The sequence below is a fragment of the Oreochromis niloticus genome, linkage group LG6 (genome assembly GCF_001858045.2).
Source record: "Oreochromis niloticus isolate F11D_XX linkage group LG6, O_niloticus_UMD_NMBU, whole genome shotgun sequence".
In the NCBI taxonomy this organism is placed as follows: domain Eukaryota; kingdom Metazoa; phylum Chordata; class Actinopteri; order Cichliformes; family Cichlidae; genus Oreochromis; species Oreochromis niloticus.
This window is the reverse complement of record NC_031971.2, coordinates 24,603,458-24,619,393: the sequence shown is the minus strand read 5'-3', so window position 1 is coordinate 24,619,393 and position 15,936 is coordinate 24,603,458. Positions and strand designations below refer to the sequence as shown.

The 15,936-nt window shown below is 39.1% G+C and overlaps 1 protein-coding gene across 1 annotated transcript; it reads right to left on the bottom strand.

The window, feature by feature from the left end:
* Nucleotides 1-282: 282 nt before the first annotated feature.
* ap1m2 (adaptor related protein complex 1 subunit mu 2) lies at nt 283-8,163 on the bottom strand. Its single transcript, XM_003447879.4, has 12 exons — nt 7,930-8,163; nt 5,419-5,575; nt 5,217-5,284; nt 4,892-5,022; nt 4,621-4,768; nt 2,956-3,082; nt 2,699-2,841; nt 2,382-2,453; nt 1,840-1,998; nt 1,621-1,746; nt 663-738; nt 283-541 (listed from the first exon to the last, which is right to left on the bottom strand). The coding sequence occupies exons 1-12, from the start codon at nt 7,969-7,971 to the stop codon at nt 516-518; spliced, it is 1,275 nt and encodes a 424-aa protein (XP_003447927.1). The 5' UTR covers nt 7,972-8,163; the 3' UTR covers nt 283-515.
* Nucleotides 8,164-15,936: the final 7,773 nt, after the last annotated feature.

Genomic DNA, 15,936 nt, shown 5'->3' with positions numbered 1-15,936 from the left:
GGAGCATTTGACCAATCGGCGCACACGGCGAAGAAAGCGGGCGATTCGTATACGTTGAGGTCTTCAAAGGCAGTTCATTCAGATTTCTAACCTTCAAGTGTATTTCTCCAGAGGCAAGTGTGGAAAAAGGCGGGTGTAAGCATTTAATTTTGGGCGGAATTTAGCGACTGTGATTGCACAAAGCCTTACTACAATACGATGGCAAAATCCACCTTTTTTGGTGTTGAAAACACAAGAAAAAGACAACGTTTTTCATTAACAAAGGTTAATGATTACAAACTGTACTATGTGAATCATTTTATTAATTTAATAATTAAATAATTTGCAGTGCTCACACAATAGAAACATCACAATCAAATTGCACACAGATTAAAAAAACAACAACAAACAAGATCAATGTTACACAGAGCAGGTGAAAATTTGAAGACATTCTTTCAGTCTAGTTAAAGTGATCATTTATGCTCCTTAGGAAGTCCTGGAAGTGAGGAAAATGTATTCAAGTTTCTCCGCAGGTGTTACACATTGGTCCTCAGCTGGTAATCTAAAAAATAAAATAAATAAAGAGAGTTAGAAAGGTTAAAATTGGACTCAGTTATTGCATCTGGGTAGGTCACTTCCTGCTTGGTACAACGTGGTACAAGACCAACAGACTACTAATATACCTCCACTTTGTGTTATGTAGCGGACCCACGGTAAAGCCTGGTAACCACTTTTTTCTATGATCTTCATATACCGCACCTGGTGGAAAAAAGCAGCAAGACACATTTGCGTAGTTAAAGTCCAGCTTCCCACAATCATTACACCAATTGATAGTGGACCAAAGGGGTGAACTACGAAGGGAGATTAATGGGTTAGCGAGCTATGCTGAGCTTAAAGAGTTTTCTGTGTCAGGAAAGTGGCTCGCTTTTTGCCTGGCTAAATCACATGTTCAGAGTTTTGGCTTAAAACCGGATGGAAGTGCCATCTTTTATCTACACCATGTTTTAAGTGCATTATAGATTCTCTGCTGGGGGGACAATTTACATTTAATGTTTAATACTTTAAACTGGATACATTTAGACTCTAATGTCCAGTCATCACCTTAGAAATGAAGAGGATCGCAAAAGAAACTTATGGATAAATCAATTAAATGCTTATTTTAACCTTCTCTGTAATCGCTAGATTAACACTTGCTTGCAATGTTGCATTTTATTATTATTATATTTAGATTTCTAATAGCCATGTAATTATCGTATGATTGTGATAATGTCTCTGATTGAGTAGGACAGTAGTCATTTTGTGTGGAAGAAGAGTCACACGACCCGTGAAACACACCTTTTTGTGTGAGTGTGCACAGAAAGCTCGGCTTAACGGAGAAAGCTGATAACTGCCAACATGATACCCGTTATCTCCAACTGGGGTTTTAGGTTTTGTTAAGTCAATTAAGACAAAGAAAGCCTGGCTGTGTTGAATTTCATTCATAGTATACTAAGCAGAATAGGAAGCTTCCCTGATACCATTTAGAACTTTATAATGCATAAATAATAAAAAAAAAAGTATACAAAACATTCCACAAAGATGCTTTGATTGTAGTTTAGTCATACTACTTGGGTTTTTTGACGTTAAAGGAAAACAACACACCTGTATTCCTGAGACTGTGAAGTATGGGATTTCAAATTTCACAGTTATGGGAGGTTTGCTCTCCATCTCTTCATTCTCCACACTGGGCAAACCAAAATGAGCTCTCATGAGAAACTCTTTACCTCCCTGCATGGATGGACACACACAGTAAAAATGTGTAAGACACAAGAAAGCATAACTTTAGTCTGCAATAGTTACAACATGTTGTGAATTTCTTACAGGAAAAGACTTGATGGTCCACACAACCAGGTTCTTCTCAGGCACATATTTGGCACTTCCTGTGCTGGTTTTGAACTTTGGCGAGTCTGCATCACTGGGGACAGGGACCCTCACTTCAACGTTATTTGCCACAGACTGCTTTTTAAACTGTCCCTTTGCCTGCAAATACAGGGATGTTATAGTAGGATATCTTATGAAAGCCACCTTGTTCTTGTTGTTTAAGGGAGACTGCCCATCCTTACGCTGCCTGTAGGGATGTCATTAGTTTTTGAAACCGAACAAAGACAGTTACTGATGGTTAACAGGGAGTTGTGTGATTGTTGGTTTGTTTTTTTCTAATACTGTAGGGTCTTTACCTTACAATATGGAGCACTTTGAAGCAACTGTTTCTGTGAAATCGGGCTATATAAATAAAATGGAACAATGGAAATCACTTTTTGCTCTAACAGTTTGCCTCTAGCAGGTTTGGGGCTAAACAGGTAAACCATAGATATAAATGCAACTGTGGTTAAAAAAAACCCAAATATAATTGAGTACAGTACCTTAACCATAATTTCCACTCGACTGTGAGAAAATTTCTCTATGATAGATTCGATCCATATCAAAGGCTTCACCTTTAAATGACAAAAGGTAGTGTTTAATTACACAAATGTCTTCACAAGTTTCACATTTTATCTACTTAACATGCAAATAATTCAGTTAAACGTTAATTTAATCCATGCGTTAATGTATAGTACTGTAACTAGTACAAGGAAGTAATTCTATTAGCAACTTCTACAGTGCACAAAACATAAAGATTAATAAATGTAACAAATATATGAATTTCATATGAGTATAAAAGTAGTGAGCTGGACAATACATGAGTATTGATGCGGTAGGACATGAGTTCAGACTCCCCATCTGGAGGAATGAAGGAGATTGTTCGATCGCTCTCAAAACGTGACAGACGGACACACTGATGAAACTTCACGTCCTCCATCATCACCGTCTTTCCTTTGTCACCTGAGCAAAAATCAACACAGTGTACTTAAAGTACAAATAAACAGCACCAACTTGTTTTTCATCTAAGACTGGGGTAACACAGTGATAATGGGTACACAGGGGTCGCATACGTACGTCCAGTGAGGCCAAAAAGCACTCGATCATTGAGCCCCAGGCGAAGTTCGGGCATCCCCGACAGCATGGTTTTTAGCTTGATGCTGCCCACAATGTCACTGCTCATCACACTGCCATTAGCATTCACCTAAACAAATGAAATTATTAAATTTTTTAAAAATGAGTTATTTTGACAAATATTTGAACAATTATTAAGGAGAAGAAAAGGATTGAAATAAATGATTTTGACTTTGTCCCAAAAAGTATTTTGTCATCTAAACTGACAAAATACATCAATGGCTTCACTAACACACTGCTAAAATTTAAGGGGACATCACAGTACAATATCAGTTACACTTCGGGGATATCAAGCTGTCCAGTTAGGAAAGATAAAACACTGTAAATCCATTTAAGCTGCATCAGGTGACATCAGAGATGTCAAGTGCACTGGAGAAGGAACACCCATCAAAACAAGGTTTGCAGTCTCACCGAGCACAGTCTCAAGAACGTGGAGGAGAAACGAGGAGAGTGGCCATTACACGAGGAGAACTGGTCTGGGCTGTAAGAAGGACTTTAAGTCAACAGCTGGACGAGTATCTGCTTCTTTCTGCAAGGCAGAACAGGAGGTGCACTGCTGGAGCGCTACAAAATAACTTCCAGTGCTCTACTGACATAACTGTCAGAACCAAATGCCATGTCGATGGCATGAGGCCCTGACATCCTGTGTCAGCACCATGCATGCTGCATCATGCTCTGGCACACAGTTCTCTTTACAGATGGGAAGGTTCACACTGAGCACAAGTGACAGACGTTAAAGAGTCTGGAGACACAGTGGTAACCATAGCTGCCTGCAAAAAGTTGGTTTGGTTGGGTGGGTCAGTGATGGTCTGGAGAAGCATAGCCTCGGAGGACTAAACAGACCTCATCATGCTACCCTGAATGCTGCTAGGTGCCAGGATGAAATTCAGGTCACGTGCATATTGCACTACTAAGTTTTACACTTACAGTTTGTATAGTTTCTAAGACTTTAAGACTCTCTAAGACTTTTTTTTTCTTGCTTTTTATATATACTGCCTATTTAAAAAACATTGCTTTTTTTTGCATGCAGAAGAGTAAAGTGAACAAGTCAAATTCCTTGTTTGTGTGAACAAACTTGGCCAAATCCTCAGACCCACAGTGAGACCTCACACTGGTGCAGTGGGCCCTGGGCTACTCGTAGTGCAGGACATTGCCCCTCCTCATGAGACACGATTTTATGGAAGATCAAAGCAGACCTGAATCCAATTGGAGCATCCGACAGCACTACAGACTGTCCAAAATCTCATTCATGGCCTACTCGAGTTCTGGGAGGAGATGCCACTGGACACAGTACCAAAATGTAGGAGCTATATCAGCCTGTGATTTCAATCTTTAACCTTAATTTTTGGGGTGACTTTGAATCCACCCCCAAATGTGTATGTCAGCAAAGATTTTTAATTTGAATATTGTATTCATCCAGATCCAATGCCTAATTAAAGTGTTTCCTAAATTTTACAAAAATGTAAATAAGCAGTTAGTTACAGGACTAACTATAGAACTGAATTGAACAAGACTTCAGAATTGAATCAATAACGTAGTCATTGCATAACTGAACCAATAGTCAGTATGCAAGTCCAAGGGAAAGAGAAATCCTTTCTTTCATTTTACCAATACATTGATGGACTCGATGACATCAATGAAGACCTCGTTCTTTTTGTACTTGATACCCTCTGACCTCCAGGACACAGCATTGGTCACAGTTGTCGGCACCTTGCTCTTTGCTACTTCAAGCTTGGCACCTTCCTGGGTAATGTACCTACAGCAGATAAGAGGTGAAGATTTGCTGTCATGCAACACCAGACTAGCTTTTAAATATTTTTTTTTTTTTAAAAACCACATATGTGCTGTATGTGTGGGTGTGCATCTTTAATATTCTCACTCTTGTAGGATCTTGCTGTCAGTAGTCTGAGGGAATCCAAAGTCCATAAGTTCATCCAGCAGCTCATAGACAACCACAAAATTATCCTGAATGCTCTCCTCTTCCAGTTCTTTAAAGTACTCTGTGAACACCTGTGTACGGACATGCAAACACCGTCATTATCTGGACAGGATTTGAGTAACTGCCAGAATTTACTCTGGATTACAGCCATCTTTGACTGTCATGTTTCACTGATGTCCCACAACAACAAAACCGTTTCTTTGGAAACAGGATGCACAGGCAACAGGAAATATTTATATTATTCACCACACTAGGCATCGCTCACCTCGACTAGTTTGTAAAGAAATGCATACACCAGGGAAGCGTTGGAGTTCTTGTTTGTTGTAGCCACAACTGTATAGAGATCAGGTCAAGGAATGTTCTGAAGTTAAAAACACTGCTGTAAAAATCAAGGACTCATCTTTTCATATGATTGCTAATGGTCATTGCCTGCAAAGGATGTCATTAAACACTCAGGACAGGGATACGGTAGAGGTTGCTGTGTTTGATCCACATGAAGTGAACGTTGCCGTGTGACATTACGGGACAGAGAAGACCTTCCTCTTCATGCTGCATGAGCAAATGCATGAAGTGGTCAATCTCTGACATGTCCACATCGCCTTTGTAGTTCCGACAAATCAGCACCTGAAGAAGGAAGAATACCAGCACGTGGTTACGAGACAACTGTTAATATAGAAATTACTACTTATAGAATGACTTCTAGTGTCATTTTGTTCAATGATGGGAAGGCAATGGATATTACAATAGCAGTTTCACACAGACCCTCAACTGGAAAAGCAATTAGGAGAATGATTGGATATAATCACAATAATAACAACTGATCTTGTGATTCTCAGTAGAAAGAACTACGCTCACTGATTTTAAACAACACTGATGAGGAAAAATATTAAAATTGTCTTTATTTTTAAGAAATACTCTTCTCAAATTATCATTTTGTCCCTAACAGTGGGACAAAATGATAAAAATTTGTCACAGAGATTAAGACAAGACTCAGACATCAACCTTTTTTTAAGGTTCTGGGTCTTTTATTCATAATATTTCTTATACAAACGTGTTATCTGTTAAAACACTAAAATATCCTTAAAAAAAACCCAAGCCTTTATCTACACAAATTAATTTTCTTTAATTAAACGTGGCTTCATTTACACATTTAAACCTATAAATTCTGATGTGTGAATAAAAGTAAACAAGAAATTGGAACATGGCCTTACTCAGCGTTCACATTCCTGTTATGTACATTTAATACACGTTAAAATACACAAACCACCAAGTTGGGCAGGATTAGAAATGTGCACATCAGAGGGACAGGACAAGCTGAGCACTTTGGAAGCAAAGTCAGAGAGGTGAGGCTGAGATGGTTTGGACATGTGCAAAGAGGAGGGCAAAGGATGTTGAATATGCAGCTGTCAGACAGAAAGAAGACCATAGAGGAGGTTCATGGATGTAGCAAAAGGAGACATGGTGAGGGTTGGTGTGACAGATGAGGATGCTACTGGATAGGGTGAGATAAAGGCAGATGATCCACTGTGGCAGACTCCAAAGGAAGCAGCCGGAAAAATGTTTCTTAATGGAAGTAATCACCTGGGGAAAAGCATATTATCGAAAATTTTGAACCCTGACAGCTTAACTGTCTTCCCTTAACTGATCAGACAGGAAAAGAAATTTTAATGATCAGATTATGAGATAAATAAAATCAAACTGGCAAACGGCAATTTCAAAAGACAAAACCACTAAATATAAGAAAATACCAGTCATAAGTAAAATAATAGCAGAAAATTAAAGCTTTTAATCACCAATATGACAAAACTTTACCACAGATGCGGAGACAATAATTACAATGATTAGTTACAATGTGACTAATATTATTATTATTATGAGTTCTAGCTATAAAGTAGACTAAATTTCTATGCTGTTTTCACATCCCTGTAGAAGTGGAAGAGAAAACCTTGTGCACATGTGTCCACCAGCATGCAGCCGGTTTCAGTTGCTCCTGCTTTTTCTCTTTACTCTAACTTTTTTTCTTACTTATTTCTTTGTCCTTTAATACTCTCTAAGGAAATTATGTAAAGTATTCTGATTCTAATTCTGAAGTGGTTGCTAATCTACTCTGAATGGAAATAATCATCCTTTTTTTTGCCCCTTCATTTTAAAAGTATTAAAAAGTGGAAAGCTCAAAGAGAATAGTCTTTTTGATAGCTCAGTATAAAGTTAGGATCCATAAATATTTTTCTTTTAGTTGTTGATGGGACTGATTGTGTCATGACATGTATAACAACATTCTAATTCACCCAGGTCATGCATGAGAAGGACATATTATTATTTGGTGATGGAACCTTAGGTGTAAGGGAATAAAAGTGTAAATATAAGTTTTTGATGATGATTTGTTTAACCAATCAGAATCCAGACCCCTCCAAAAACAGATCTATATTCGGTACACCCCCTCTCCATCTCAGTGTTGACTGGCCTTGGAAACGACACATGCAAAACCAACCAACCTTGAAACTTGCTGGTAAAACAAAATGTATGGATTGAGCTTGGGTTCGAGTAGATAAAATGTAACAGATCACACACACAACATGAAACCACGAGAAACACTAACTCGAGGCTAAAGTTACATGTTCTGTCTGTCATGCCAGAGTCATGCAGGCTCCTGTGTAAACATAAACGTGACGGTGACACAAACTATCTACCTGAAGGCTACATGTGCTGCCACACGCGTTCGCTTCCATTGTTTAAAGCTTAATTTACATTGCCATGTATCCGGAAGTAGAAAACTAAAAGTTAAATAAAATAAGAAATACAAGAAAGAGTGTGTCGCAAGATCTGTTATTAATTTTTAACAACGCGTTTAATGTTTAACAGTTAAAAGAGCACCAAAAAATTCAACCCAGTAACCAAAACCGATTACTTATTCCTGCCACGCGCACAGGAATAAGTAATTATCAGTTGTCTAAAATTAGCTCGAGCTTTGCTCTTACCTTCCCCTTCAGATCCAGCACAAAGATAGCGGAGGCGGACATCGTGTCTGAACCCGGGGGACCAACAGCGTGAGATTTCACGAAGCGCCGAAACTGAGTTTAAAGCCTAACTCAAGACTTATTGCAGCAGCTTTGTCCTGAAAATGTCAGGAACCGTTCCGGTCGGGCTGATCGCGGACTCCACGGTGTCTTTTTCCTGAAGGTCCAGTGACGTCACTGCACGCAGGTGAAACATTAACTAGCTCACCTGAGTAAATGAAGTGCAGGAAGGGTGTGCTCCCCGCTTTAGCCGCCAGAGTGCGCCACAAACCGACAAATCATAGCAGGGACCGCGACAAGTGTGTGACCTCGTGACCTTTGTTGATCGAGAGGTTTTTCAGTGTTGGTCTTCTTCTTCCAAATAAGAGTCCATCCTACCAGCCCCTCCAAATACTGCTTCATATTACCAGTTAAAAAGTAATGCCATAAACTTATATCGTTTATAACTGGAATTGGGTTTTCAGAAGCAGTAAAAGCAGCACTTCTTAAGCACACCTGATTATTCACCTGTGAAGATTGTGGGTAGGTATGATGTTAGCTTAAATCTTAAGTCGCAAGTAACATTTTCTTATTTTAAGCATCTGTAATATATTTTCTTGTTGTTGTGTGACTGTTGTATATGTTAAAGGAAATACTTGTTATTTTATTTTATTGATGTAATTGTGATTTTTAAGTTATTGGTTGATTGTCTGTAGATCGATGGTTGGATGTTTTGTGTTGTTTTTATCTGTGGACCCTAGGAAGCATAGTTATCGCTGCGGTAACAACTCAGGGGAATCTGAATAAAGATTAAAGAAAGAATAAAGACTGAACTCATTATACTTCTTCTTCTTCTTCTTCTAGGGGCAATCGTGGCTCAAGAGTTGGCAGTTCGTCTTGTAATCGGAAGGTTGCCGGTTCGATGTGTCTCGGTCGTTGTGTCCTTGGGCAAGACACTTCACCCACTGCCTACTGGTGGTGGTCAGAGGGCCCGGTGGCGCCAGTGTCCGGCAGCCTCGCCTCTGTCAGTGCACCCCAGGGTGGCTGTGGCTGCAATGTAGCTTGCCGTCACCGATGTGTGAATGGGTGGATGACTGGATGTGTAAAGCACTTTGGGGTCCTTAGGGACTAGTAAAGCGCTATACAAATACAGGCCATTTACCATTTCTTCTCGTAATGATAATATTAATAAAAGTACTTTGAAAGTTGAAAAATTCAAACAGAAGACCAAAAATAAAATTAAAAAGAAGTATACAGATCAATTATTAGACACAAAATTCAAAAGTCATGCAAAACATCTATCCATGTCTCTAAATATTACATGTAAATACAAATTTTTACAAATTTTACTTAGGTGGTTATTAGCTTATTGGTGGTGCAGTGCTGCTTGGCGCTGTCACCTGTTTCGACCCTGCTTGGACTTTCTGCCTAGAGTTTGTTTGTCCTACCAATGTTGAAATCTTTTCTGGATTCCTCCATAAATCCATTTTTCACCCACTATCAGATGAAATATTCTTCAGCAAACCTTGGCTCTACTTTTAGTGTAGTACATGCACTTATACTTGGAATCACAGGTATTGCACACATTTATGAGCCCTATTAAGAACCCCATGAAGACAGAAATCCAATGTAAACATATCTGAGACACGTGGTGACCTCGGTTTACGCTTGTTGCTTTTTAAAAGATTATTCTTCTTTGATTTGTTTGCAGTAATTCTTTCATTGTTTAACCTTGATATTTCTGTATTCACTATTGACATTTATAATATGACATTTCTTCAACTTGTTTCTTCTCTTAAATGACACATTGGGTGTTATTAATCCCCCGAAGATTAAATCCTGTTCTACCTTGATCTGCGAGTGTGGCATGCTGTCTTTAGCTTCAGGGCTATACAAACATTTTTCTGCTCACGTGCTTCGGGAGCTCGGCCTCTCCGTGTGGTATTATGCCTCAGATCTCAGCCTCCACTTATCATCTGTGTGTAAAGAGGCTTGCCTTAGAATAACATGCGCGTGTGAACATTTGCATCAAGACACCAGATGGAGATCAGCCGTTTCCAGTATCCCACTCCTTTTGACAATATAGGGTTGGTTCCCCTTATCTCGTCACTATTTTTTCTAATGATAAATTACTTTATCTTAGCTATAAAAAAAAGGCACACCTTAGGCATGTTGCATTCACACAGGATATAGGCTACAGTAGAACTGACTCAGAATAGGCTGGTGCGCCACGATATTAGTCATTTTATATCATGCATTTTAATTAAAATCGTGCACCGCTACAGTTTCTTAGCATTGTGCAGCTTTTTTAAATTCGAGGTCTAGAAATGTTTGTAGTTTTAGATACCAGCGTCTTTTAAAATTGTATTTTCCTTCAACATTTAGCAGTGTGCAAAATAGAGTACGTGTTTGGCTCTCCGTCATTAGTTGATGTTATCTGAACTATACAGAAATGACAATGGCAGAACAGAAACGGCTGCAAGCATAGGGAAGCATTAGTCAGACGAGAAGAAAAATAATTTCCTGCTGCTTACACACTTAACTGCCAGCAAAACAACAGTTTGCCCACTCCTAATTGTATCAAAATACTTCAGATGTTTTAATCTGCATCCACTGGAAATTGTATCCATGTCAGCTTAAGAAAGCGAGCATGACTGAGGATTGGTTTTGACCTGAAATGTTCAGCAGAATCTCAAATTCAGTGGAGCATTAACTATTATTTGCTATGTTGTAGCCAAAGTGGATATTAATCTTAGATCCCAGCTTTTTATCTGAGTACAAAATTAAAAAACAAATAAATAAATAATTAAAACTTAAAAATGGTTTTATTTTATTTGGATAGAATATATATATTTTCTTCTCTTTTCCCATACCTTTTCTGCATTTTGTTGGCAAAACAATCACTCACAATGCCCTAACGTTATTAATATTATTTGCCGTGCAGAGTTTTCCACAGTGCCATCAGCAGAAAATGATCATCGTCAGTTCTAACAGTTGGTACATTTTGGGGGGGGGGCAACCTTGAAAGATGAAGGATCTAAAGTGTCTTACTATGACACTGGAAATATATCTGTTGCCTTTATATGAAGTCACAATTATTTTAAATACATTCATTTATATATAAAATAGAAAAGGTTTGAATGATCTTCAGTACTCTGATCATATCTGTCTTAATGTGACTTAAAATCAGGAGCAAATGTAAGAAATTTCAGCAAAATACCACTCAAATTAAACCACTTAATCATTGTGATTAATATTAATGAACTATTTTTTTAACTGCTATTTTACATGATGCTCCCATGATATCTCCTGATACAGTAGGGTGGTATTTTGTACTATGCAAAATAGCCTTAAAACTCACCTGAACATGGTAAATATACAGCACAGCAATGTGCATTCTTACTGATGAAACTCACTGTTTGACTATAATTCACCATATTTAGGCATTAGCTAAGCATAAGAGTTAATTTTTTACTTATAATGACTCGAGATTTGTATCCTTATCTCTCCACAGGTGCTAGAAACATTAGTGAGCTTGGATGTGTGAGATAAAGTGTAATACAATATCATGATTCTATGGGAAACACCAAAACTTTGACTGTCAGCTCTATGCGAAAGCAAACGGAGGCTGCTGGGATCAGGGCGGTTGAACTCAGCATGGTGGCTCAGGGTGAAACTAATATCAGTGAAAATAAAGGCTGTGAGTGCTAGCTTTGGACCGGATGTCGACTGTCCAGCAGAGATGTACCTGACTTTACACTTTTCTCCTCATTCAATGGAGCCCCCTCATTTTACAGTGTGTTAAAACAAACAGCTTTTCATTTTACAGCACACGTATCAGCCGAGAGATGGGCAACCCGTTTGGCCTCTGCGTTGTCAAACAAAAGCAAAACAGGTTATTGCTGTTACCTTGCCATCGGGACATTTGGTACTCTGTTTGGTAACCTGACAGGGGAATATCTGTTCTCCATCTGTCACCCATCTCCTCCCACTGCCGGTTTTCGTAAACACTCCCCCTTTGCTTACGAATCAGTGGTGTGAGATTGAGCTCCACCTTTTTTTTTCCCACTAGGCCAATCGGAGGACAACAAACATATGTAAATTGTGAGGCGATTAGAAGATGCAGATGACAGCCAGCACAGCAGGGAACAGGTGTCACCAGTCACCTGAGCCCTAAGGGTATCTATTGTCTCGTGGGTGTACAAACAATGGTTCTCAAGCAAACTATCCGACTGTCAACAATGATGCTGGTGACGATGGAAAAATAAGGTTTAGCTTTCTGGATATGCTGTTTTACTGTACGTGCAACCAGGCCAAATCGTTTGACTCAAAACTGCAACCACAAGCTGACAGAAAAGCAATTGTGCAAATATAGAGTCGACATTTGGCCTAGAGCAGATGCAAGACTGTTGGGTGTGGACATTTTCAGGTGGATTGTGGATCCCAGTTCTTGACAGACAACATACCACAGCTTTCCAGTGAGGCAACGTGACGATGATGCAGCATATACCATTGTACGAGCAGGGCCCAAACGTGACGTCAAATCACGCTTTAGCTCCTTAGCTTTTTTTATGACATGCCAAGTCATAAACACAATCCTAAAATAAGTCCAATAATTATTTATGTTATTTATGTTTTACGGCTTGCTTCTTGTCCTTGCAAGGAGACATGTCCCTCTAATATGCAAACAGATAGATAGTAATGTAGGTAACCATCACATGAGTAATACTTGTGCCGCATGCACAGTTCATAAAATTAAACCTTTATGACTTAGTTTTATTCATGTTATTACTTCTCTGTTAAAATCAGCTGAGTCTTATGAGGAAAACTCACTTAACTTCCTTCTGTCCTATCATGATGTTACCTTTTAGCTTTTATAGAAAGACCTTTTTTGTTTATTGCACAGAATACAGAAGTATACCACATATGGGTTAGGATGACTGTTACTCTCTTTCACTCAGCATACCTTAGAGTAAAGCTTTCAGAGCACAATGATACCGTTTTCCCAAAAAATTGTTTATTTTTATTGTTATTTGTTTGTTTGTTTGATTCATTACTCTCATAAACTTTGCCTTTGTATTAAGTTTTAATATGTATTTGGGAATTATACTCACCAGCCACTTTTTTCAACTGCTGTTGTCATAATGGCATCAACTCAATGCATTTAGACATGTAGACATGGTCAAGACGACCTGCTGAAGTTCAGTCTGAACAACAGAATGGAGAAGAAAAGTGATTTAAGTGACTTTGACCGTGGGTTGTTGGTGCCAGATGGACCAGTTTGAGTATTTAAAAAACTGCGGATCTACTGGGATTCTCCCACATCACCTGGTATTAATAAGGTGAAAATAAGGAAGCGAATGAGTGTATATGACCTGTTGTAATTTACAGACTAGATTAGATAACAGGTCATGTTTACTAACTTCAACACTTTGCAACAAAATACAAAACTGTTTATCTCAGTTTATCAGCCCTCATAACTTTCGCTAAATGTCTCTTTCAGATGTCGACCCAGTACAGCACAGAAATGAGACTGCTCCAGAAAGTCTTCTGTAGCGTGTGACAAGTAATATGTGCCTATACTGCAAAATAAATGTAGCTCTGAGTTACCCATACTAAGTGTTGCGTATGTATTTTTTTGATTTCTGATCTCCTCAACTCCATCCATTGAGCCTTGGTTATCCTTGTCAGGGTCGCGGGGGGGGGAGCCGATCACAGCTACCAGGGCGAAAGGCAGGGTACAACCTGGACAGGTCGCCAGTCTGTCACAGGGCTACCACAGAGAGACAGACAGACAACCATTCCCACCCACACCCACACAAACACGGGGATAATATGCAAACTCCACACAGAAAGGCCATGGCCAGGTGGTAGAATCAAACTCAGAATCTTCTTGCTGTGAGGCAACAGTGCTAATCACTGCACCTCTTGTTTTAAAAACTTAGAGTAACAATGATGTGAAACTTGAGTATTGACTCACACCCTATGGCGCAACCTAGACGCATCATCAGTGATGTAATCTCGTGGTTTTCAGGTCTTTCAATATGATCCGCCCTTGTCTAGACGACTCAGTCAGGGGTAACCAGTCCCAACTTGTGAAAAGGTTTATGGTCCACAACAATCTTGGTCCCTTTTCAGCTGTGTCAGTGATGTGCCTGATGGCGATCTTGCTTTGCAGTACCCTGATCCCCAGTAGCTTGATAGACCAGTAGAGTGACTGTCTGGCAAACCCTTGCCTCCTGACCTCATTGGAGGAATGTAAGCTTCCCTCTTCATCTCAAATACCACTGACATCCGGTCTTCCCAGTGAGCAGTCAACTCCAGGAGGACTACCTGCCTCAGTGGCTCTATCATTCGAAGAATGTTAGGTCCAATGGCAGTCACACCTATCTTCTGGTTCATTGTTTGCTCCCCTCCACACCCTGTCGCATCTCAGCCATTCAACTCAAGCAGGTTCCCTCAACCCCTGCTTGGATCACTTCCTGGACCACCCAGCTTCTCTCTTTCCCTGGACCTTCTGACATTGATGTTGTGGAGTACTGACAAGTCCTGCCTGTCCTGTCACTACCAGCAAACTGTGCCACAACCACTCATTTATCTGATCAACAAACTCCTTATGATAAATTTACAACACAACGATACCAGCAACACTCTGGAAATTAAACCAGCTGAACACCAAAAATAAAAACTAAATAAAAATAAAAACAAATTACAAGTCTTAAAACCAAGTCTTATACCACAGGACCAAATAGTGTTATAAGCTGATGGTGTTTTCCTTAATATTTCCAGTTTTCTTTACTTTTGCATCTTCATTTTTTGTGTGTGGTTGAATATCCCAAAATACTTCAAGAGTCGTATTAGTATTTTTAATATTTGTCAAATTTAGGATAATCTTTTATTTCTTTTTGCTGTTTTCAATTTCCATCTCTTCCCTGACTCTAGAATTAGATTAAGCAGAAAGAGGCGCAGGCTTCATCAGGTTGTTACTTAAGAAGTCTTCATGGTCTCTGTCACTGGTTTATATACCTGCGGTGTGTCTTAATTTTTCCATGAAGTGGGCTGTATCAGTTTGATAAATTATTCTAATTGCTATTAAAGCTATACCACCTCTTCCTTAGTGACCAGCACTACTGTTCTCTGCACTACCCTTTTAACACACAGAGGAGAACCAGAGTTATGTAGGAGGGTTATTAGATTTATGAGGGGATGTGTTTTGATTGTTCTCATTTATTAGTGTGTCAGGCCATCTTGGACTCTTCAAACAGTGCTGCACTTTCTTTCCTTTTCTTTAATGACTTAGGCTGAATTATGCATGTGTCCTGCTTGACCACGGGGCATTAAGGATAAATGCGTATGGCCATTTATCTTTAATGGATACCCATATGCATATGGGTAAATAGGGAGAGATTCCACTCAGAATCTTTCAGTACAGAGATTTAAAAAAAGGTATATTTTCAAACTTAAATCAATTTTTGTCCATTAAGATGACACGACAAGAATATAAACCACCAACTCAAGTCCCATTAGTAAACTCTTTGCAGAATTAGGACACCCATTAAGTTCCCAGTGAAAAATAAGCATTAGAGTAAGCGCATGCATTATTCTCTGCTGCGCTGTAACCGAATCAAAAAGCTGCCCCCGTCTGTTGTAATGAATGGAGGGGATTGGCTTTTCTTTATTTAAGTATTTTAAGCCCCATGTCTCTCTGTAAAAAAACAAAACAACAACAGGTGAAACCAGCCGCTTATTTAAATGAGATGAAAATGATTTGTTTATGTTTGCTTAAGGACACGAAGTTCCCCATTGTTCTCTGGAAAAATACAAAGAACAGAATTGCAGGATGAGAGTTTAATGGTTATTAGCTGCAGCACTATATACACTGTGTGCTTATTTTATTGTGTTTGGAAAGTAATGGCAGCATTTCTAGGCAACAAAAGGAAAAACAGGGTCAACAGACAGCCATTGTATGTTGTGTTAAATAATTAGCCC